Raw genomic sequence first — 23,869 nt, 5'->3', positions numbered from 1 at the left:
GGGAGCGGTGACCCTTTGGCCCTGGGCCATGGGCCCCCAGAGTGCCCCAAGGTCCCGGTCAGCCCTGACCCCTCAGTGGGCAGTGGGAGGGCTGCTGAGGACACGTATTCCAGTAGGGCGCCCCTGGAGCCTGACAAGCAGGACCCAGCTCCCCATTTGTGGGGTGAATGGGGAAGGGTCTGGGATTCTGCTCGAGGCGGGGGCAGTGTTCCCCCTGAGCCGGTGCCCTCTTCCTTCCACACACTGGTGCATGAGATCCAGCAGCACGCCCACCCGAGGAGGGGGCCCCAGGCTGCCTGAGCTCAGGTGCTACTCCCCTGACAGGTGTGGAGGGGCACAGAGGTTTCCAGTGTGATGTGGGAGGGGGTGCACGAGGTGGGTGTGGGGAGGAGGAGGCAGGGAAGAAAGGAAGTGCCACTGCAGGCTGGCCGGCCCAGGCTGGTGGATAGAGTGACTGCCGACACAGTCTGCACAGACTGTCATGAACTGAAGCTCCCTGCCCGCCAGCTGTGGCTCTCCTGGAGCTCAGTCCTGGCCACCGGGCACAGGCTGAGTCACGTCAATCATCCGATGGTCTTGATCCTGGGGTTTGGCTGAAGCTCGGAGTCAGCAGTGCCTGGGGCCTCCCACGAGGCAGCTGGGAACCTCAGTTTTGTCCAGCTGGTGCCCCCTTTGCCTCTGGGGGCCCTGAGAGCATCCTTCGGAGATGTCTGGGTGCTACAAGAGCCAGCCAGTGTAGCACTTAATGCATGAAAATATATTAACCTTTAACCAGCAAGGGGGGAAACTGAAACCAAAGTCTGTCCGTCCCCTGGAGGGAGACCTTCATAGGGAATGGCTGGGGGTCAGGGAGCCCAGTTGGACCCTGGGTGAGGTGGTATTTGCTGAGATTTAGGGCCCCCAAAAGGCAGTCACTGACTTGGACACAGTGTGTCACGTCAGCCCAAACAGCAGGACCCTCTGCTCTAGCCCCACCTCCTCATGCGTGTGAGGGCAGAGGTGGCCTGTTGCTCCCAGGGGCTTCTCAGTTCACCAGAGGGACCTTGTGGGGCATGCTCAGGCTGCGGGAGACCACATTCAGCTCCGAGAGGGCTCACCTTGCCTTGAGCCAGAGTTTCTGACTGGCCAGGACAGCCCCTTTAGTCACAATCCAGGCTAGGGGGTGCTCACACAGCCTCTGCCCTCCTGGGGCCCAAATTCAAGCCCTTCAAAATCAGGGACTTGTGCTATATGGGGTTGGGGGTAGGGCCCATCCTCCAAGAAGCTCAGCATGAAAAAGCAGGGCATGTTTCTGGCTTCTGGGGGCCTCAGAGCCCCCGGGAGCCTCGGGATCCCTGTGCTCACAGTCACCTCGTCCTCTGGAGGCCCCTGAACGTCCAGGCTCCCTGTGGACACAGAGATCAGAGGGTCATGCGGATGTGTGGGGCCTTGGCTCAGCTCTTGGGGTGCTGTCCTGGCTCCATCATGGCCGTGCTGGTCACTCTCATGGGAGGGATGTTGGCTGCAGCTGCCTCAGGACACGAGGGGTGTCCTGGGCCCAGCGGCGCTGTTGTGGTGCTGTCTTCAGCAGGCTGGGTGGAGGCTGCCAGGGCCTCAGTGGGGTCACAGGGTCAGGCCTGTTGTGTGGCTCTGGGGGTGGCCCAGGCAAGGACTTGAAGGGGAAGGGACCCAGCATTCCGGCTCAAAGTCGAAGTCTGGGGGCCACTGTTGGGAGCCAGCAAGAGAGACCCCGCCCATTACAAGGTCTCGGCTTGAGGAACTGGCACGCAAGGCCGTCCAGACCTCTGGGGATTTCTTGGGGCCGCCCCATCATCTACTCCCGGGCCTCCGTCTCTTCTTCTTCTGATGCTTGGTAGTCCTCTGTGCTTTCTAAGAATTCTGACTCCTGCTCAGATATCCCCCTTAAAGCCTTTGCATGGCAGCAATACAGTCCCTGAGGGTGTATGGGCCCTATAAACAGGCCAGGAATGAAAAAAATTTTACACAGAACATCCTAACCCTTCTGGCCCTGTTGGGGTTATAATTGTCAATTTAGAATTTGGAATGCTTAGGACTGCACAAAGTGCCCCCGGCATAAAACTAAGTCTGCTAACAATAGGCCTAAGCATTTCACAAGCAATATAGATACAAAGCCTTTCATGAGTTTAGAAGGGCCCCTTAAAGTGAGATCTGGAGGGAGCTCATGAGACTCTTGGCCTTCAAGGTCACATACCAGTGCTTGCTGATATGTCTCCCTGCCCCCTGTCCGTGGTGTGCCTGGGAATACACTAAAGGAATACATAGAGATAAAGGTTTATAACAAAATGAATAAGCATAGAGTGTTAGTGTAGAAAATTGTTTCTGCAGAGATATGGGGGTAAGCCCCCAAAACAGATACCCTGCTTCCTAGGGAGTCACAAAGTTTGCGCAGAACTGAGACTCCCCAGATAAGGCTTGCTAATAGTTTTTACAATTGATTAACTGCTACACAGATAATACCATTTTCTCGTGCCTTGTGGCCTTGATGTCTTAAAAGCCCATTGTTGGAAAGTTATGCGTAAAGGTGCTGACTGTTCTAGAAGATGGTCTATGACGGCATATCTGGCACAGTTGTATCAAGACAATCCCCTCTCCCTTTTTAGTACTGCCGGTTTTAGGGTATATAAGCACTGATGTAAAAAATAAAGCAGTCTTGATTCTGCACTCAACCAAGACTCGACTCGCCTTTTTTTTTCTTTCTTTTCTCGCCAACGCCGCTCATCCTGAGGGTACCCCTGGACTCTGCCAAGGCTGGACCCCGGCAGGCCACCTGCCTGTGGCCTCACAGATCACTGGGAGGTTTGGAAGGGAATTGTATCGCCGTGGCCACAGGCGATCCTAAGGGCTGTCCTGGGGGTGGGGGTGGGGGGCGGCCAGGCAGGCCAGACTGGGAGCCTCCAGGCCCCCAGAGCCAGGCCTGCAGCTGTGGCCTCCTCAGGGGGCTGCTCCTTGGCATTTGGGACGGCCTGGCCAGGTGAAGGTCCCGGCTGCTCAGGTGAGCCATGGAGGGCTAGCCCTTCCTCTCCACGGTGTGTTCCGATGCTGGGAGGGGTCGGGAGAGGCCAGTCACTCCAGGCCCAGGGGCCACATTGGGAATTCCTCAGGTTTAGCTGTAAGTGGACAGAAAGAGTCAGCTTCTCCTCCAGGATGTTTGGTCTGCACAAGGTGGGCCCGTGGGCCAGGCATGGCAGAGCTGGCCCAGCTTTGAGAACAGCCCTCTAGGCCACCAACCTCTGGGCTCTGTAGTGGCTGCCCAGAAGAGCAAATGGCCGGGGGTGAGGGGAAGGCCCGGGGCTTGCCCACCCCCTACTGCCTGAGAGGGTGACTCAGGGGGAGACCAGGGCTGAGCCCACCTGGGCAGGGGCAGGTCATACTTCATCCTGGTAGCTCAGCCATGGAGGCCCACAGCTGCATGAGCACTGCTTCATCCTTCAGGGCCCAGGCCCAGGACAGCGTGTACTGTAGGAACTCCTTCAGGCCTTCCAGGGGCAGCTTCAGGAGGTGTTCCAGGGGTACGGGTGCCGTCAGGTCATCGGGTGACCCATAAGGAAGGCTCGGCCCCCACATTGGGGGGTCCTCCCTAGGGGGGCGGCTGTGTTCCGCTGTGTGCCACACCTGGGGGTCCATCTGTCCCGACAGAGCCCCAGGGAACGCCCCGCCCAAGGGTGCTCACCACAGGGCACCCTGACTGCCTTCATGTGTCCGGCACTCCCTCCTCCGCGGCCTGTGCTCCGCACTCAGGCCCACTTCCTCCTGTGCACCTTGAGGACAGTGCAGGCCATGGCCACGAGCAAGTGCCCACCCTCCAGGATGTGGGCATCCCAGAGCCTCAGGGTTAGCGGAAAGGGGATCCTGTGGGGACAGTGGACATGGGAGGAGCCACTAGAGCAGGGGATGGGGGGTGGTCCTAGCACAGGGTTAGAAGCCCCATCTGCAGACGCCAGATGCTGGCTCCGGGTGCGCAGACGCCAGACGGCTGCACAACCGACCACGTGCAGAAGCGTGGCCGAGAAGAGCTACCCCACGCCCAAGGTCAGGGCCGGAGGCCGAGTGGAGCTACCCAACCCCGAGGTCAGGGCTGGCGGCCGAGAGGAGCTACCCCACGTTCAAGGATGTTTTGTCCAGAAGACTAGAAGAAACACCCCTCAGAGGTCAAGAACATCCACTACCAGCTGGGTCAGGAGGTTTTGTAGTTGGCCACGAAATAGGGTGCACCCTACAATGGACACAGTTGAAGAGCTCCCTGAGGACAGCTGGAGGAGCTTTCCAATTCGAAGCTGGAAGAAGAGGCTTTGCCCACCTCTGTGATCCCAAGGAGGAGCTGATGGTGGAACTGCACCAATCCTGGGTTAAGGAACAGCATCTGTGTACCCTGAAGGCATACGGAGCAGCCTATGAACACGCTCCCCAGAAGGTCCTGGTGGTGAAAGTGTGCCAGGCCTGGGCTGAGGAGCAGCCTCTGAGGACCTTGAAGGAATCCGGAGCAGCCAATGAGTATGATTTCACTGAGGACCTGCCAGTCAACCCAGCTTGTGACAGGACCGAAGAGACTCCATGTGTCTCCAAGGTGGCCCTTTCAGGATGTGAAAGTGACTGCTTCCTGGAAAGTATCAGCAGCAGTGAAGCTGAAGAGAATGCAGCCTCTCCACACGACTGCTGCCCTCAGACACCAGATGAATACCTGACAGATAATGAAGGTTCAGCGACAGTGAGCAAGAATACTGAGATGTCAGATAACTCTCCTGTTATCTCTTTGGAGAATGACAAAAATGTCATCAATGATGATGAAAAAGACCAGGAGGAGCAAGTGTGAACATCGGCCTGGGGTGGAAAGGCTCTACGCTGAATCCCTGAAGACCTGGACCCCATCCTAGACCCCAGAGGGATGGAGCCCACACAGCACCAGGAGCCTCATCTGGACCAGATCATGGGAGACCTCACTGCTTCTCTCCTGAGGGCCCTCATTTAGCACAGCTTCAATTGTTTTGTTGTATAGATTGAGTATTAGTTTTATCTACAAGTTCTGTATGTATCTGTATGTTCAATATTTATAGGTAAGGTTTTTCATTAAAGTTTTTAAATCTAAAAAAAAAAGAAGCCCCATCTGCCTCTGGTCCCTGCAGTCCCACCGTTCATCAGACAAGGTCCCAGAGCTGCTCATCTGTCCCTAGTGGGACAAAGGTGCTCCCACTAGACCCCTCAGGGTCCTTAGGGCCTGACGGCACACCAGCTAACCCTCTCGATGGGGACACCTCAGCAGATCACGATGATGGCTCAGCTGCACCCCAGATTGACCCACCCTTCCCGAAGGGAGCCAGGTGGAAATGGCGGGCCCCTGGGACTTCAAGGTGCCCTGGGCCCACCAGGAGGACTCTTGGCTGCCCCTCGGGGCTCCTCAGGAGGGTCTTGGCATATCTGAGGGTGGGGTTTGTCCCTCCCTGTGCATCAGGAGTTGGGGACAGGGAGGCCTTGGAACCCAGCGTCCCTGTGCAGCCTTACCTGGTTGATGAAGCAGTGCATGAACCACGTGGGTGTGTAAATCCCCACGGACATCTGCTCTAAAGCAGGACAGGGGCTGCTCAGGGCCTGCCTGCTCTGCTGGAAACCTCCCTATTTGAGGGCTCTGTACAGCCACCCTCAGGGGTGGTGGACATGCTGTCCATAGGCCTGCTCAGCCCGAGCTCACCCCTGGCCGCCCCCAGGAGAAAGTGAATGAAGCCTGCAGGACGCCAAGTCCTTGCAGTGGCCATGGGACAGCACCTGTGGGCCGGGCAACAGTTGTACTCACCACATGTCCCTTCAACTTGGGGAGGGCTCTGCTGAGAATGTGCTTGTGATGGGCCTGTAATCTTAGCAATTTCAGGAATCCAGGGATGAAGAAGCCTGAGGAGTCCCCAGACCCCCACAAGTCAGAGCCTTGCCCAGAGGGGAGTGGAGTACCACAGGAGCCCCCAGCGGTGACCCCCGCCGGTGGGGCCCTCTTGAGCCCTGGCTGGACATGCTCTTCCCAGGCAGTACAGCCCGTGAGGCCAGGGCACAGGCCCTGCTACTTGATGCCCAGCTCAGATGGTGCCCTGGGCAGAGGGGTGGGCAGACATCTGGCCCTGGCATGCCATCCCCACAGCAGCCACAGTGGGGGATGGCGGGCCTGGTATGGAGGGGCAGGGAGTGTGGCTCCCAAGGGAGGTGGGGGTGTGTGCCTGGCCATTTCCTGGCCTCTGAAACCAGGCTGGGGGCAGAGGAGGTGGTGCTGCTGCCTGGGCTTTGTCTGGCTGTGGGCCCGCGGGGTGCCTGGTGGATGGCAGGCTTGAAGCAGAAGGACCAGCAAGGAAGGAAGGGAGAGTGGTCTGCATGAGGCTGGGACTGAGGGCCGAGGCTCCAGAACCCAAAGGGCAGCGTGGGGAGCCAGTTCCCTTTGCTGATGGGGAGGTAGCCTGGGCCAGGGTCCCCACCAGCCCCCCTGCAAAGAGACCCCAGATCTTGAGGCTTGCCCAGCCGTCCTCGACAGGCACCTACCACAATGGTATGCTTGACGTCAGTCATCAGCTGCACCAGCGCCCAGAAGGCATCCTCTTAGTTCAGGAACATCAGTAGGACGGCCGCGACCTTGTTCATGCCCTGGAAGTACCCCACCTCCTGCAAGAGCCAGACGTGTGTGGAGGACCCACCTGTAGGCCACTCTGTCCCCTCCTGACACTCCCACCTCTGCTCCTGGATGCTCCTGATTCGTGACCAGCAGGAAGACCCCCTGGAATGGGCAGGGCCTGGGCGCACAGATATTCTCAGTGTCATCCATGGAGTAGGCCACCAGCTGGGGAACAGGGCCTGCTGCCTGGGGAAGGGGACTTGGGGGCTTCTTTCACACCGATGCTCTTAGCTTTATATTGACTCACGACAGAGCAAGTGTGTTTAAGAAATGAGCCCCCAAAGCCAAGGAGTCCTGGGGCCACCCTGCTTTGGGAGTGGCAGGGCTCCTCAGTGGAGACATCTCACTGTGAGAGGAGCATGAGGGGTCTGGGGTCACCACTTGGGCAGCACAGCCCACTCCTACCTTGCCTTGCTATGGCCAGACCCCTCTTCTCTCTGGGGTGGGGGCTCTGAAGAGTGTCTCTTGGTCCAGAGTGAGATTGATCTGCAGGCCAATAGCCTGCAACCTGAATTGGTCATGGTAGAACCCTCTCTTGCCTGCCCATACATTTTCCCTGGCTCAGTGTCTTCAGCCCACTCCCAGTTACCTGGACTGGAACAGCTTGTTCAGAAAGCATTAAGTGTTGGGAGATGTGATCTCTGGGTGCGTATTAGGGGATTACAGTAAATGCTTCAGGTGTAGCAGCAGGCTCGAGGTCACGTGTAAAAAAAGAATCCCACTTCTTTTTTTCTTTTTGCCCCACTGCTTGGCTTGTGAGATCTTAGTTCCTTGACAGGGATGCAACCTGGGCCCTCTGCAATGAGAATGTGGAGTCCTAACTACTGAACTGCCAGGGAATTCCCAAGAATCCTTGTTTTTAAAATGCATACTAGCAGCGGTGGGTTGGGGGGGGTTCCCTGGCCGACTAGGGATTAAGAGTCTGTTCTTCCACCATAGGGGGCATGGGTTTGTTCCTTGGTCAGGGCACTAAGCTCCCACAAGCCACATGGCATGGCCAAAAAAAAAAGCATACTGAGAGCCTAGCGACGGGGTGAGGCCAGAGGTCTTGGGTCCGCTATGAAAAGGCATGTGCTGGTCAAGGATGTGGTGAACGCAGGAGATGGGATGGGGCTGGGTCCCTAAGTGATGGAATTTGGGCTTCACCAATCTATTTTTACAAATGATAGAAACTGTAGAAGTATGTAAGCAACACCATCACGATGGGGCGTCATTTTGACCCCTCTGGACGGCATCGCCGACTTTGTGGACACGAGTCTGAGTGAACTCCGGGAGTTGGTGATGGACTGGGAGGCCCGGCGTGCTGCGATTCACGGGGCCGCAAAGAGTCGGACACGACTGAGCGACTGAACTGAACTGAACTGAACTGAAGCCGAGTTCAGTCCATCTGAGCGCCTGTCCGGCCAGGTCTCCGCCGCCTGGAGCCCCTCCCCTCCCGCGGTGCCCCGTCCCACTCTCCCCTCCCCAACCGGCACCCGCCGCGAGCCCTGCACTTCTGCCCGGGCTCCTAACGTGCCTACCGCGCCCCGCTCGAGGCTCAGCCGGCACGGCCAGGACGGGCGGGGGTCGGCACCCTGCCGCCCCAGCTCCAGACCCAGGTCCACGGCCTCCCCGCCAGGAAGCTGGGGACCCACTTGATTCCGGATCGCTCCCAGAAGAAGAGGTTATTCCTGAAGGTGCGGTTGGTGCCTGCGTCTCCGTGCCTGGCGTCAGGACGGCACCGCCCGGCCTGCTCGTGTATGCACTGTGGGCGGGGCCGAGGGGCGGGGCCAACGGCTGCCGCGGCGGGGCGGGCGCTGCGCGGCGGAGGCACCCGAGCTGTTTTCTGCAGAAAGCTCATCCCGCTTGATTCTGAAGCCAGCGGGGCTCACGAGTGACGCCCCCGTCCAAGGCCCAGAACCCCGACCGTTAACAAGGTAACGCCCACGCCCTCTGGAGCCCTCCCCCGTGTCCCCTAGAGGCCTCCCAGGTGACAGCTCCCGCCAGGCCCTGAACCTGGTCCGGGGAGGCGGCTCCCAGGTGCGGGGGAGGCGGGGAGGGCGGCAGGGTCTCTGCTTCCTGACACCCTCTGGACTGTCACTGCCATCAGGCGGTAACAGGCGGGGCGGGGCGAGAAGGGGCCGGGATGGGGTGGGCGTGGCGAGAAGGGGGCGGGATGGGGTGGGCGTGGCGAGGAGAGACTCCAGTTCGCTGCCTGCCTTCTGATAGTCACCTACTCCTCTTTTGGCACCAGCCCGACTCAGGGGGCTTGGGCTCCCAACACCCTGCCTCTAAAAACCACCCAGGAGGAGCGTGGAGCCCCACCGCCTGACACCTCCATCCCCCACCCTTGGGGATGGGCCAGGGGTCCCCAGGGGCAGCCCGCCAAGCTCCTGATGGCCTGGCCTGTTGCCCCTGTTCAGGTGGACTGGCTGCACCTGGTATTTCCTGATGTTCTCCGCCTTCACCTTCTCCAGGTCCAAGAGCAGAGACCAGGCCTGCCCTCGCAGTGGTGGAGGGATGCCCATGGACACCCTTTGGCATGTCTATGGGGGAGAAGCAGCCCTGAGACAGATGTGGGCACCATGCCGGGGAGGAGACGGAGCGAGAGGCCTGTGGAAGGTGCTGCAGAGGGGCAGGGTCTTCCTAGAGCTGGGCCTGATCTTCCCAAAACTGGGAGTGGAGAACAGCCCCGACTGCCCCCTCCCTGTGGGGTCCTGGGCTGGGCTGGCTGCCGCCCTGGCATCAGAGTCTCCCGAGCCTTGTGGGGCCCAAAGGCTAGCACCCTGCAGGGTCAGGATACTCAGCTTTGTACCTTCTTGCTGCCCTGGTATTTTTGCCAGCTCCTCAGCTTCTTCGCCCACTTGTCGGCTCCCTGGAGGTTCTGGGCTTTTTGCTAGAAAATAGGACATGGTGGTAGTGTTCTAGCTGCCAGCTCCCTAGGGTGGCCCGAATGGGCGTGAACTCAAGGGCCCCCAGGACAGGCACAGACCACTCACAGACCAAGGACACTTTGACGGCTCTGGGGTGTGGAGCAGCAGGGAACCCCAGCCGCACCCGTGACCACCTCCCTCCTCTGCTGGTACAGTACGCATGGAGTCTTACCCACACCGAATGAGTGCTGAGGCCACAGATACTGAAGCCCTGGGTGCTGAGACTAGGTAGGTTTTCCTGATTGGAAGGCAAGAGAAACAAGGTGTGAGGTACTGACCCAGCTGGAGGCCCAGAAGGCCCCACTCACCCCCCTCAACCGCCAAGTCTCAGTCCAGGAGACTCGAGGGGAGGGCTGATCCTCCCAAGGGTGCTGGCTTCAGGGTGGGCTGCATTCTGGAGACGCTCTAGGGGTGGGGGTGCTGTCAGGTCATCAGGGGACCCAAAAGGAAGGCTCGGCCCCCATATTGGGGGGTCCTCCTGTGGGGGGCGGCTGTGTTCTGCTGTGCGCCACACCTGGGGGTCCATGTGTCCCAACAGAGCCCCAGGGAACGCCCCACCCAAGGGCGCTCACCATAGGGCACCCTGACTGCCTTCACGTGGCCAGCACTCCCTCCTCAGCGGCCTGTGCTCCGCGCTCAGGCCCACTTACTCCTGTGCACCTTGAGGACAGTGCAGGCCATGGCCACGAGCAAGTGCCCACCCTCCAGGATGTGCGCATCCAGAGCCTCAGGGTCAGTGGAAAGGGGGGGATCTGTGGGGACAGTGGGCATGGGAGGGGCCCCTAGAGCAGGGGACGGGGGGTGGGTCCCAGCACAGGATTAGAAACCCCATCTGCCTCTGGTCCCTGCAGTCCCACCGTTCATCAGACAAGGTCCCAGAGCTGCTCATCTGGGTGGACAAAGGTGCTCCCACCAGGCCCCTCAGGGTCCTTAGGGCCTGACGGCACACCAGCTAACCCTCTCCGTGGGGACACCTCAGCAGATCACGATGATGGCTCAGCTGCACCCCAGGTTGACCCACCCTTCCTGAAGGGAGCCAGGTGGAAACGGCGGGCCCCTGGGACTTCAAGGTGCCCTGGGCCCCCACCAGGAGGGTTCTGGGATGCGCCTCAGGGCTCCTCAGGAGGGCCTTGGCATATCTGAGGGTGGGGTTTGTCCCTCCCTGTGCATCAGGAGTTGGGGACAGGGAGGCCTTGGAACCCAGCGTCCCTGTGCAGCCTTACCTGGTTGATGAAGCAGTGCATGAACCACGTAGGTGTGTAAATCCCCACGGACATCTGCTCTAAAGCAGGACAGGGGCTGCTCAGGGCCTGCCTGCTCTGCTGGAAACCTCCCTATTTGAGGGCTCTGTACAGCCACCCTCAGGGATGGTGGACATGCTGTCCATGGGCCTGCTCAGCCCGAGCTCACCCCTGGTCCCAGGAGAAAGTGAATGAAGCCTGCAGGACGCCAGGTCCTTGCAGTGGCCATGGGACAGCACCTCTGGGCCAGGCGACAGTTGTACTCACCACATGTCCCTTCAACTTGGGGAGGGCTCTGCTGAGAATGTGCTTGTGATGGGCCTGTAATCTTAGCAATTTCAGGAATCCAGGGATGAAGAAGCCTGAGGAGTCCCCAGACCCCCACAAGTCAGAGCCTCGCCCAGAGGGGAGTGGAGTACCACAGGAGCCCCCAGCGGTGACCCCCGCCGGTGGGCCCCTCTTGAGCCCTGGCTGGACATGCTCTTCCCAGGCAGTACAGCCTGTGATGCCAGGGCACAGGCCCTGCTGCTTGATGCCCAGCTCAGATGGTGCCCTGGGCAGAGGGGTGGGCAGACATCTGGCCCTGGCATGCCGTCCCCACAGCAGCCACAGTGGGGGATGGCGGGCCTGGTATGGAGGGGCAGGGAGTGTGGCCCCCAGGGGAGATGTGGGTGTGTGCCTGGCCATTTCCTGGCCTCTGAAACCAGGCTGGGGGCAGAGGAGGTGGTGCTGCTGCCTGGGCTTCATTGACTGTGGGCTTGTGGGGCACCTGGTGGATGGCAGGCTTGAAGCAGAAGGACCAGCAGGGAAGGGAGAGTGGTCTGCATGAGGCTGGGACTGAGGGCCGAGGCTCCAGAACCCAAAGGGCAGCGTGGGAAGCCAGTTCCCTTTGCTGATGGGGAGCTGTCCTGGGCTAGGCGCCCCACCAGCCCCCTGCAAAGAGACCCCAGATCTTGAGGCTTGCCCAGCCGTCCTCTAGGCACCTACTGTGCATGGCGTGCTTCTCACCAGTCATCAGCTGGAACAACCCCCAGAAGGTGTCGTCCTCGTTCAGGAACATCAGCAGGATGGCCACGACCTCGTTCGTGCCCTGGAAGTAGCCCACCTCCTGCAAGAGCCAGACATGCGTGGAGGACCCACCCAGAGCCCACCACTGCTCTTGGATGCGTCAGCGCCATGGCCTGCCATGGCCACCAGGGGTCCCTCCCCTTCTTGTATTCCATAGAGGTCTTTCTGCCAATGGAAACCCACCCCCAGGATGGGAAAGAGGGGCGTCCCAGTGACTCACAAGGAACCTAGCCTGTAGGCGACACTGTACAGTGAGAGGTTCGCATCTTCCCCTGGTTCCTCTGGAGACCTTGCATGGCCCTAAAGCCAGAAGGGGCCAAGAGATGCCAGGAAAGACAGGGCAGGACAACTCCCCACCCTGCATCCCAGGGGCACAGCACCAGGCCTGCCTGACTCAGTGGGATCTGCCTGGGCCTCACCTCATACCTGGCTAGGATCCTGCCTGGGCCACCTGGTCCCGTTTGCGGTGACCCCCACCTGAGCCATACCCACTCATCCTGGGGAGGATGTCCACTCAGGCTCGCTCTGCTCAGCCTTGGCTGTGACCCCTACCTGGAATGTGAGTGCTCTTGCAGCCCATGGTTCCCGCTGGGTGTACCTGTGCACACCTGGCAATGGGCCCCACCTGGGCCTCACCTGCTCGTCTTCGGCTATGATCCCACCAGGGACATCCCTGCTCTTGCTGGCCGTGTGGGCTGTCATGGCCCATCTGGGCCTCACCTGCTGCGTGCTGACTGTGCTCCCCACCTGAGCTGTACCTGTTCCTACTGGTGACCATCCTTACGTGGCCTTCCCTGGTCTACCCGGGAAGGGTCTATCTTGGCCTGGCCTCCCTTGCTTATCCGTGGCACTGATTCCTCCTGGGACATACCAGCTTCTGTGGGCTAGGATGCTCACCTGGGCTGCAGTGATTCCCACTTGGGAATGTACCTTTTCTGATGGGTGATGATACCAGTTCTACCTGGCTAGGATCCCTGCTGGGTCTCAGCTGCCTGTCCTTGGCTCAGATCCCTGCCTGGGTGCACCTGCTCTTGTCTATGATCCCTGCTGGGGTCTCAGCTCATATTTTGTTATAATTTCTTCTCGTTCCAAGGCTAGTAGCATCTCCAGATTCTCCATGTTGGATGCTGCAAAACAAAATCCATGTATTCCAGTGCCCTAAAGAGCTTCAGGGACCCAGCAAGTGGAAGTTGGCTCCCTGTTGGCAGCTTCCTGGTCATAGGGGGAGAAATCAGACATGAGTGTCTCCTCAGTGGGTGGAATCCCCCTTGGCGATCATGGCTTGCATCCACACCTAATGCTTCCACTTCTAGACTTCAGGACAGGGGTAGACCTTTCTCCAAAGTCCAGCTTTAGAAAACAAGGCCAACAGGCTCAGGGAGAGCTGCCCAACCTCATCAGCCATCAGGGAGATGCAAATCAAGACCACAGGGCACACTACTTCTCACCCATGGAAACTTTATTCCCAATAACAGGATGTGGGGAGACTGGAACTCTCCTGTACTGCGGGCAGGAAATGGTGACCCCAGCTACACTGTGGATGGGTGAATGAAATCGGGCACAAGAGACCATATATTGTATGATTCCATTGATCTGAAGTGTCCAGCATCGCCAGGTCCATAGAGACAGAAACTGGATTGGGGGTCCCCAGGGCAGGGGGCTGGGCGAGGGGTGGGTATTTGCTGATGGATAAGAGACTTTTACGAGGTGACAGGTGGATGTAGTGGTGACGGTAGCAGGAGTCTGTAAAGACCTCTGAAGGGTCTGCTGCTGCTGCTGCTACTGCTAAGTCACTTCAGTCGTGTCCGACTCTGTGTGACCCCATAGACCGAAGCCCACCAGGCTCCCCCGTCCCTGGGATTCTCCAGGCAAGAACACTGGAGTGGGTTGCCATTGAGCTAAAGTGGATGTGTGAATTTCAGAGAAAGCTCTTTGAGCCGGATTTGCCCCAGGAGCCCTGAAAGTGTCAGTGAGAGACTTCACTTAGATTAAAACACAACCAGGGGTGCTCATGTTCTAGGGCAGCAGCCCTGAGCTCCTGCCCATGGGGCTCTTCCTGGGACCATGCCCCCCTCACCGCCCCTGCCCACCCCACCTCCCATCCCCCCACCCCCCACCCCCGCCACAAGATGGCCCCTCTCGGGGGGCAGAGCAAGGACTGGGGACCAAGGGCACTAGGAAGAGACACACCTTCTCATAATGGACCTAATTCACTGATTCTGGCTGGTGATTCAGCTCAGGCAACACACCAGCCGATCAGAAGGGTGTTAGTTTGGGAAAAGAATGACTTATTTAACCTCAGGCAGCCTCTCTGTGCTGCTGAGACCACCCTTCAGTCCACAAGGCTGAGCAAGGCCAAGGGGGAAGGGCCTCAGTTCCTGGACTTGCACAGAAAACCATCCTGGACATGGCTGGAGAGCATAGAGCTGGTGACACGTGGGGAGGATGGGACAGTGCACTGCACGGGGGGAGGCCCTGCGTCCCCACCCTGCAGCCCACGGGCCAAATGAACTCACATGGCCAGCTTGCCCGACCTGGGGCAGGACAGACAGGATGCCTCGGGGGTTCAGGACACGAGCACAGGCTTGGACCCCCCCGGGCTCTGGAGATGCCAAGGCTCTGCCCTTCTCCCCTCATCCTCCTGCATCCACACCCCCACCCCTGCATCCCCCCACCTCTGCCCCCCAGCTTCCATCACTTCTCCATCCTCCCTACCCCTCCGTCAGCTGCTGTACAGTCCTTGGCCAGCCCCTCGCTTCAGCCTTCCTCCTCCCCTGCCTCAGCTCCTCTGTCCCATCCACACCTCCTCCCTCCTTATCCATCCTCCTGTAGTCTTCTGTCCTCTGCCTCCATCTTCCATCTCCTCTATCTCCTCCTGCATCCTCTCCCTGCTCCTTCGTGCTCTCCTCTGGGTCAGGTGTGGAAGCTCTGAGGCTCCTCACAGGGACATGGGGACCTCTGGCTGCAGCCCACTCCCTCCGTGGAGCCCCGAGGGGACTGCAAATCCTGGCTGTTGTTCAGTACTGGGGGCTCAGGATCACCTCTGCCAGGAAGGATGGAGTCACCCACCCGGGGGCCTCTGTCCCCAAAGAATCTACAAGAGACGAGGTGATGCTTCTACCCATCGGACCTCTCACTGCTCGAGCCGTGTCTCCTTGATGGAAATGCACCCAAGGACAAGGCAGAAGAGATGGAACAGGGCAGGCAAGGGTCAGAGCAGGTCAGAGACACAGGGTCCTCCGAATGAACACCTAGGGACGTGAAACAGAGTGGGTGTGGGCAGCAGGCAGAACTGAGGGGTCGCTGCCTTTCCACCCCACAATAGGGGCCAGGTCAGAGGTCAGGGGCAGCACTGAGCCCATGCACCTGAAGGCCAGGCGTGAAAGAGGAGCATCTTGTCACCAGGCAGGGGAAGGTGACGAGGGACAGGTGTCACCCGGCACCAGCAAGTGCAGGTCCTAACCAGTAAAAGCAGGTAAGCTTAAAAAGCTCAAAATTTAAAAGCAGGGCTCCGGCTGCGGTGCGAGAGTCATGGCGGCCTCGGAGGCAGTGGAGGCGGATCCTGCGGCTCTCCCCTTGGTTGCCCCGGCTGTCCTGGCAGCCTCAAAGAGTGCCGCTGCTGCCTCGGGTCCTTGCGGTCCCCCCAGACAGCTTAGAGGCAGCCAGCCTCGACCCACGGTGGCGAGGCAGCAGCCCACGGGTTCGGTGTTGCTGGCTCCGGAGCTCATCCAGCCGCCCGTGAGTGAGCTGTCCTGGGCCGTGAGGACCAACATCCTGTACACGCTGCGCAGCTGCAGCGAGCTCCTGCCCAGCAGCCCCGCGCTCAACACGCACCTGGCCAAGAGTCTGTAGGATGGCATAGTGAATCCAACAATAAAAGATCTGAAAACTGTACCAAAATTCTGCTGCTGCTGGTAAGTCGCTTCAGTCGTGTCCGACTCTGTGCGATCCCATAGATGGCAGCCCACCAGGCTCCCCCATCCCTGGGATTCTCCAGGCAAGAACACTGGAGTGGGTTGCCATTTCCTTCTCCAATGCATGCAAGTGAAAAGTGAAAGTGAAGTTGCTCAGTCATGTCTGACTCTTTGCGACCCCATGGACTGCAGCCTAGCAGGCTCCTCCGCCCATGGGATTTTCCAGGCAAGAGTACTGGAGTGGGTTGCCATTGTACCAAAATCCTACTGTTGTCCAATTGAATGATGCCCTAGAGGCCCTGACAATTTTCTCAATTTTCTTTCATAAAACAGCATTTTATGAAAATGCATGCTGAAAAGAAGCATAAATGTAGTAAGTACAGCAATTCATATGGCACCGAGTGGGACCCGAAAAGACATGCAGAGGATTGTGGCAAGACCTTCCAGTGCACGTGTGGCTGTCCCTATGCCAGCAGGACTGCGTTACAGTTCCCCCATCTACTGAACTGGCCATGAGATCCCTGCAGAACACAGGGATCCACCTAGTACAGAAAGGAAAATGGAAAACTGCCTGCGCAACCAGCAGTTGTCCAGTAAGATTGTTGATTCACTGAGCAACCAACCAATTCCATGACCAGACGCTCCAGAACTAGAAAACTTCGAAATCAAGCTGGTGGCTTCTTTTGAAGACTCTTGCAGCTCTGATGCCAAACAGTAGACTCTTCCAGGAGCTCCAAGGTGCCCTCAGAAGTTGCTTTTACCAAAGCCCAAAGCGGCTTGGGTTACACTCCCCGTCATGCAGTTTTCTCCCGTGCCTGTCTTCGTGCCTGCAGCCGACTCCTCGGCCCAGCCTGTGGTGTTGGGTGTCGACCATCAGGGCTCTGCCCCGGGGCCGTGCACTTACTCACCTTGTCTATCGGAACCCTGATCCTTGGCCTGGATTCGGAGGCCTGCTCTCTCAAGGAGAGCCTCCCTCTTTCAAAAGTTGTAAATCCTGTTGCTGTTGAGCTGATTAGTACAGGTGTTCAAGTGAACTTGGGTAAAATTCCATTTAACCCGTTACAAGAACCCGGGAACACAAGTCAGAAGAACAGCATTTCTTCCATCAATGTACAGACAGACCTGTCCCACACCACACCACACCACAGTTCATGCCATCTGCACAGTGGGCCAGCCCTGACTCTGTGTCATCCTACTCGCAAACTGATTCGACATTTGGTTTCCAGGTTTCCCTTCCCATTAGGGTTCAAACTCAGACTTTTTCGCCCAGTTCTAAGGTAACCTTATCTATCACTGCTCAGACTGCTGCATTTATAGATGCCAGTTTCCAGCCAGGTGGGATCTCCAGAGAAACTCAGACCAGTGGAATGCAATGTCCAGCAGATGACCAAATACAGATGGACCAAGCTGTAATGAGTGGAGACATTTTTGAGAGTGTCCATTCATCATATGGTGGGTCTACAGACAATATTATAAGCAATAGCTTAGTAGCAGAGATTGTAACTCATGACTTGTAACCTCAGAACCACCCTAAAACTTAAACTCAAAATATTGAGAAATCCGCACCAATTATAAACTTCAGTACACCGAATAGTATGCTTTCATCACAGAACATGACAGATAATCAGACCCCGACCATGGATTTATTAAGTGATCTAGAAAACATCTTGTCAAGTAACCTGCCTGGTCAGACCCTAGACAATCGTAGTCTTTTGTCTGACACAAATACTGGACCTGACACCCAGCTCCTATCTGACCCAGCCCAGAATCCTGCAATTGATTTTGATATCGAAGAGTTGAGCCTCAAATATCCAGACACAAACCGAGGACAGTGAGCTTAGCACCAGGACCACTGAGCCAGTCTTGGAATCACTGGACATAGAAACCCAAACTGACTTCTTCCTTGCAGACCCCTCTACCAAGGCCTACAGTTGTAGGGGAAACTGTAGCTTCTTAGGCCTTGAAATCTTTGACATGCAGAAACAGATGGACCTGAACTTCTTTTTAGACAGTAGTCCTTGTCTGCTGCTGGGAAGTATCCTGAAAGATTCCAGCTTTTCCTTGAGTACTGATTCATCTGACACAGATACCCAGACTGACGGAATCTCCACTGCTAAAAACCTGCCTGCCCTGGAAAACAAAGTTCAGTTGAACAGTGCCGAAACACAGACCACAAATTCTGGCTTCAAAACTTTGGGGAGCTTATTCTTCACCAGCAATGAAACTCGAGCAATGGATGACTTTCTTCTGGCCGATCTGGCCTGGAACACAGTGGAATCTCAGTTCAGCTCTGTCGAAACCCAAACGTGTGCAGAACTACAGCCAGTCTCCAACTTCTGAAAGCAGAGTCCACATGGATGGATTCATGGCTCCCTTCTGGATTTAGAAGATGAAGGAGGAGGACAACAGTATTAATTCTACTGAATATAGTCGATGATACAGTAACTTCGATTCTTTGAGGTTCTTTGCCTTTTTGTACTTGTAAACATGAAATTTGTGTGAAAATTTGTGAATATATTAAAAAGTATAAGATGTTGATCTAAAAAAAAAAATTAAAAACAGGGAGGGAATCCCCTGGCAGTCCAGTAGTTAGGACTCCATGTCTCCACTGCCACAGGCCCAGGTTCAATCCCTGGTTGGGAAACTAAGATTCTGCAAGCATGGGGTATGGCCGAAAAAATATATATGTGTGCGTACATACAGATATATATAGATAGCTCCAGGGAATCTTCTCAACCCAAGGTCCTAACTCAGGTCTCCCACATTGCAGGCAAATTCTTTACCAGCCGAGCCACCAGGAAAGTTTTATATAGTAGGACCTTGTTTATCCATTCTATGTATGGTAGTTTGCATCTACTTATCCAAAACTCCCTATACATCCCTCCCCCGCAGTTTGTTTATTTTTATCGTCCACTGTACGCCATTGTCTGGACGTGCCACCGTTTGTGTATCTGCTTGCCTATTGTAAAGGGTATCTTTGGAGCTGCTTTTGTGGGCAGATTATCGCAGACGCTACAGAGCGGCTCAGGATGGGTTGTGGCATGAGATGACCATCAGAAGGCGCCAGAACCTCTTCTCTCTCACCAGGGCTGCACCAGTTGTTTCCTCTGCATCCTGACCCATGGTTACTGCACTAGAGTAGACCTGGTCTTTGCCTCCAACTAGGGTTGATCGGGTGAGCTTCCCCTATGGATCAGGTGGTAAAGAATCTGCCTGCAATGCAGGAGACCCAGGTTCGATCCCTGGATTGGGAAGATCCCCTGGGGATAGAGAAGGAAATGACAATCCACTCCAGCATTCTTGCCTGGAGAATCCCATGGACAGAGGAGCCTAGTGGGCTACAATCCACGGGGTTGCAAAGAGTTGGAAACGACTGAGCAACTAACACTCATGCACGCGCACGCGCACACACACACAGGGTTATGGGGAAACCACTGGTGGGAGAAATTAGTTGGACTTGTTTCCTTTGGATTAAAAAGCAGGGTTTCATGACTGGATGTGGTCCCTGGAAGGGATGGAAGGAGGATAAATGGGCCAGGGTATAATCAGGGTGTATATGGGTTGGTTTGTAGTTCAGCATTTATGGGGCTTGTCCAGAATCTCACCCCCAAAGAAGCTAACTGAAGAGTCAGCTGGATCTGCCATCTGTAGAGATGAGCTTGGCATTGGGGGGTGGGGGGTGAGGAGCAGGGAGGAAAAGTAGCCCCAAGCCCGATTCCCTGGGATGGCAATCCCTGACCCAAGGATGCTTGTGTCTAGTTGGATGAGAAATCAGGGGCCCGGCAGGAGGGAGGCGGCTTGGGATTCTGGGGTCTGAGGCCCCCTCCACTTTATATAGTGACCATGTTCAGTGGCTGTTGAAGGCAGTGGGTGGACCTGCCTTCCCAGGCGTGTGCAGCCTGCCTTGTTTTTACCCTGTGTTGTCAGGGCACTTTAGGGAAGACAGCACCTGTTCCAGAAATACTGACCGATCTTTTTCAGAATGTATTTATTGAGGGCTCAGAATAAGAACTTCCCTGGTGGCTCAGACGGTAAAGAATCTGCCTGCAATGCAGGACACCTGGGATTGATCCCTAGGTCGGAAAGATCCCCTAGAGGTGGGCATGGCAACCCACTCCGGTATTCTTCCCTGGAAAATCCCCATAGACAGGAGCCTGGAGGGCTACAGTCCAGGGGGTTACAAAGCATCAGACACGACCGAGCAACTAAGCACAGAAAAAGGAATCTTATGCCTACAAATATTTATTTTTTAATTCAATGTTTTTTCGGCTGTGCTGGGTCTGCGATTTCTGTCCAGGCTTTTTCTCTACGTGTGGTGAGAGGAGATGGCTCTGCAGTTGCAGTGTGCAGGCTTCTCACTGTGGTGACTTCTCTTGCGGAGCACAGGCTTCAGTAGTTGTGGAGCAGGGCTCAGTCGCTCCAGCATGTGGGATCTTCCTGGAGCGGGGATTGAACCCGTGACTCCTGCACTGGCAGGCAAATTCTTTACCACTAAGCCACCTGGGAAGCTCACAAATAGGTTTTTAATTATGAATTCATAATAAATTATTACACACTAATTCCTATTGAGACAAAATTAGGCAAGAGGAGAAGGGGACCACAGCTGATAAGATGGTTGGATGATATCACTGACTCAATGGACACGAGTTTGAGCAAACTCAGGGAGCTGGTGGACAGGGAAGCCTGGTGTGCTGCAGTTGATGGAGTCACAAAGAGTCAGACATGACTGAGTGGCTGAACAACAACAAAGCCTTGTAAGTGTTCCCATAAAAACTTGAGTGAAGCTGGAACTTTACATTTATGTACTTAGCCATGCCTCACTGCATGTGGGATCTTAGTTCCCCCACCAGGGATCAAACCTGTGCCCCCTGCAGTGGAAGCACAGAGTCCTAACCACTGGACTGCCAGGGAATTCTGGAAGCTGGAGCTTTTGAACTATTTATCATTCCTTATTTCCTAGTCTCTTATCCTCAGCCCCTTTTAAGGAAAATGATATCAGCTCATTCTGGTGAATCCAGAACAACATGGACAAAGATAAATGGACTCAAAAGAGGACTTAAATGAAATCTAGCTCATGTCCATCCCCCATGGCACTTGGGTTCCTCAGACTCTCACACATCCTTATCAATAGAGAAAAAACTAGAGACTTCCCTACCGGTTCATCAGTTATGACTCCATGCTTCCACTGAAGAGGGCAGGGATTCAATCCCTGCTTGGGGAACTAGTGGTTACCAGTGATTACCAGTGTGGAGAGGGATGGGGTAAGTGGCAACATAAGGGTAGGGGAGTAAGAAGTACAACTAGTATAAAATAAGCTACAAAGGGACACGAGATGCAGGAGACATGGGTTCGATTCCTGGGTCGGGAGATCCCCTGGAGTAGGAAATGGAAACCCACTCCAGTATTTTTGCCTGGAAAATTCCGTGGACAAAGGAGCGTGGCAGGCTGCAGTCTATGAGTCGCAAAGCATTGGACATGACTGAGTGACTAAACTCACATGCACCGGAAATAAAGCCAATAATTTATAACTATAATGAAGTATAACATTTAAAAATCATGAATCCCTATATTGTACACCTGTAACATAATATTATACATCAACTGTAATATATATATATATATATATATATACATATATATATATATAAAACCGGGGGGACTTCCTTGGTGGCGTAGTAGATAGGAATCTGCCTGCAAATGCAGTGGACATGGATTTGATCCCTGGTCCTCACGCGTCGGTGCAACTAAGCCCATGTGCCACAATTACCGAACCCACACTCCAGGGCCCATGAGCCACCACTACTGAGCCTGCATGCTGAAGCCCGTGCACCTTGGAGCCTGTGCTCAGAAACAAAGAAGCCAGCACAATGAGAAGTCCATTCACCACTGGAGAGTAGCCCCTGCTCACTGCAACTAGAGAAAGCCCACAGGCAGCAATGAAGACACAGAGCAGGCGAAAAGAAATACATAAATAAAATAAAATTAAAAAAAAAAGAATTTCCTGGAGGTCCACTTGTTAGGACTCCAGGATTCCACTGCCAGGGACCCAGGTTCAATCCCTGGACAGATCCCACAGGGTATGCAATGTGGCTTAAGAAAAGAAAAAAGGGTACAAAACATACAAACAAAAATCTTACTTAAATACCCACCTGCCTCCAGGGGTCAGAGGTCATGAAGATTGATGGGGAGTTCAATTGCTGGGGATTGCTGGGAATGGAGGAGACCTGAGGGGTAGGCAGGGGTGTCCCAGGCAGAGGACACAGTGTGGGTGGGCTAAGACCAGCAGGTCACGTGGTCTTAAGCCCTGGTACCAAGCTGGACTTGGTCCTTGGTAGCTGGGGTGGCCTATGCATTTTGTAAAAATTAATAACCCTTTGTTTTATAGTTCTAGGTTTACAGAAACACTGAGAAATGAATACAGAGTTTCCATATACCTGCCCAATTCCCCGACTCCTCCCCGCCAGTTTCCTCAGTTAACATCTTGCAGGAGTGTGGTGCAGCTGTGCTAAAGAATGAAGACTGATCTTCATTGGATGTGAGTTTGAGCAAACTCTGGGAGACAGCAGAGAACAGGGAAGCCTGGTGTGCTGCAGTCCATGGGGTCACAGAGGGCTGGACACAACTGAGCTACTGAACAACAACAACAAGACTGACGCATCATTAGTTAAAGCCCACAAATCAGAGTGGATCTCCCTCTTGGTGCTGTGCAGTTCTGTGACTTTTGGAAAATAATGATGACCATCCACCCAGTATTGTACGGAAGAGTTTCACTGCCCTAAAAATCCCCTGGGCTCCACCTGTTTCTCCCTCTGTCCAACCTCTTGGCAACTACTGAGATTTTACCATCTCTGTTGGAGAAGGAAATGGCAACCCAGTATTCTTCCCTGGAAAATCCCATGGACAGAGGAGCCTGGTACCAGAATGTCCTATGGTTGGAGTCATATGGCATACGGTGTTTCCTGACTGGCTTCTTTTACAAAGCAAATGTGCACTTAAGACGCCTCCATGTCTTTTCGCGGTTTGATAGCTCTTTTTCTTCTTTTCATTTTTCAATATGCTCTTTTGTTAATTGTGGTGAAATATACATAACATTTGGGCTTCCCAGGTTGCTCAGTGAGTAAAGAATCCATCTGCAAGTGCAAGAGATGCAGGAGACATGGATTCGATCCCTGGGTCAAGAAGATCCCCTGGAGGAGGGTGTGGCAACCCACTCCAGAATCCTTGCCTGGCGAATCCCATGGACAGAGGAGTCTGGCGGGCTATAGGGTCGCAAAGAGGTGGACACGACTGAAGCGACTGAGCCTACACTCTCGCATACATAATGTTTACCACTGTAATCATTTGTAAACGTCCAGTTCAGTGGTGGTCACAGTGTAAATACACTCACACTGTGTATGGCCATAGTCAACCATCCATCTCCAGAACTCTTCTTATCTTGAGAAACTGAAACTCTGTCTTCATTAAAGATAAATAGCTCATTTCTTCTTTTATTTAAAAATTTTATTATGGTAAAACTTTTGTTGTTGTTCAGTTACTAAATCGCATCTGACTCTTTGCGACCCCATGTACTGCAGCACGCCAGGCTCCCCTGTCCTCTGCTGTCTCCCAGAGTTTGCTCAAACTCATGTCCATTGAGTTGGTGATGGTATCTAACCATCTCATCCTCTGCCGCAACCTTCTCCTTTTGCCCTCAATCTTTCCCAGCATCAGGGTCTTTTCTAATCAGTTGGCTGTTCGCATCAGGTGGACAAAATATTGGAGCTTCGACTTCAGCATCAGTCATTTCAATGGATATTCAGGGTTGACTTCCTTTAGGATTGACTGGTTTGATCTTGCAGCAAAATATACATAGCATAAAATCCACTGTGCTAACCATTTTTAAGTGTATAGTTCAGTGACATTAAGTACATTCACGTTGTCGTGCAACTCTCCCCACCATCCATCTCCAGAACTCATCTTTCCAAAGTGAAACTCTGTCCCCTTTAAACATTCACTCCCCAACCCCTCCCCCAGTCACTGCCCCCTCGACCTACTTTCTGTCTCTAAGAATCTAGGGACCTCCCATAAGAG

General features: G+C 55.1%; 1 protein-coding gene and 1 pseudogene across 1 annotated transcript; one reads left to right on the top strand and one right to left on the bottom strand.

Annotated features, from left to right (window-relative positions):
- Positions 1 to 3,111: 3,111 nt before the first annotated feature.
- LOC129558078 (USP6 N-terminal-like protein) lies at positions 3,112 to 13,004 on the bottom strand. Its single transcript, XM_088839317.1, is given in 13 exon segments — positions 3,112 to 3,524; positions 3,770 to 3,870; positions 5,148 to 5,185; positions 5,518 to 5,571; positions 5,705 to 5,908; positions 6,541 to 6,871; positions 8,299 to 8,408; positions 8,992 to 9,189; positions 9,459 to 9,539; positions 10,237 to 10,328; positions 11,805 to 11,925; positions 12,522 to 12,594; positions 12,934 to 13,004. Coding segments are annotated over 13 exon segments (1,605 nt in total). The 3' UTR covers positions 3,112 to 3,393.
- A 685-nt stretch (positions 13,005 to 13,689) lies between these two features.
- Positions 13,690 to 18,272, top strand: LOC129558072 (ATM interactor-like; annotated as a pseudogene).
- Positions 18,273 to 23,869: the final 5,597 nt, after the last annotated feature.

Source organism: Moschus berezovskii, chromosome 8, assembly GCF_049115385.1.
Source record: "Moschus berezovskii isolate FMDL1 chromosome 8, NW_MosBer_1.0, whole genome shotgun sequence".
Taxonomy (NCBI): Eukaryota; Metazoa; Chordata; class Mammalia; order Artiodactyla; family Moschidae; genus Moschus; species Moschus berezovskii.
The sequence above is the reverse complement of the archived record's forward strand: the minus strand, read 5'-3'. Positions and strand labels throughout refer to the sequence as shown.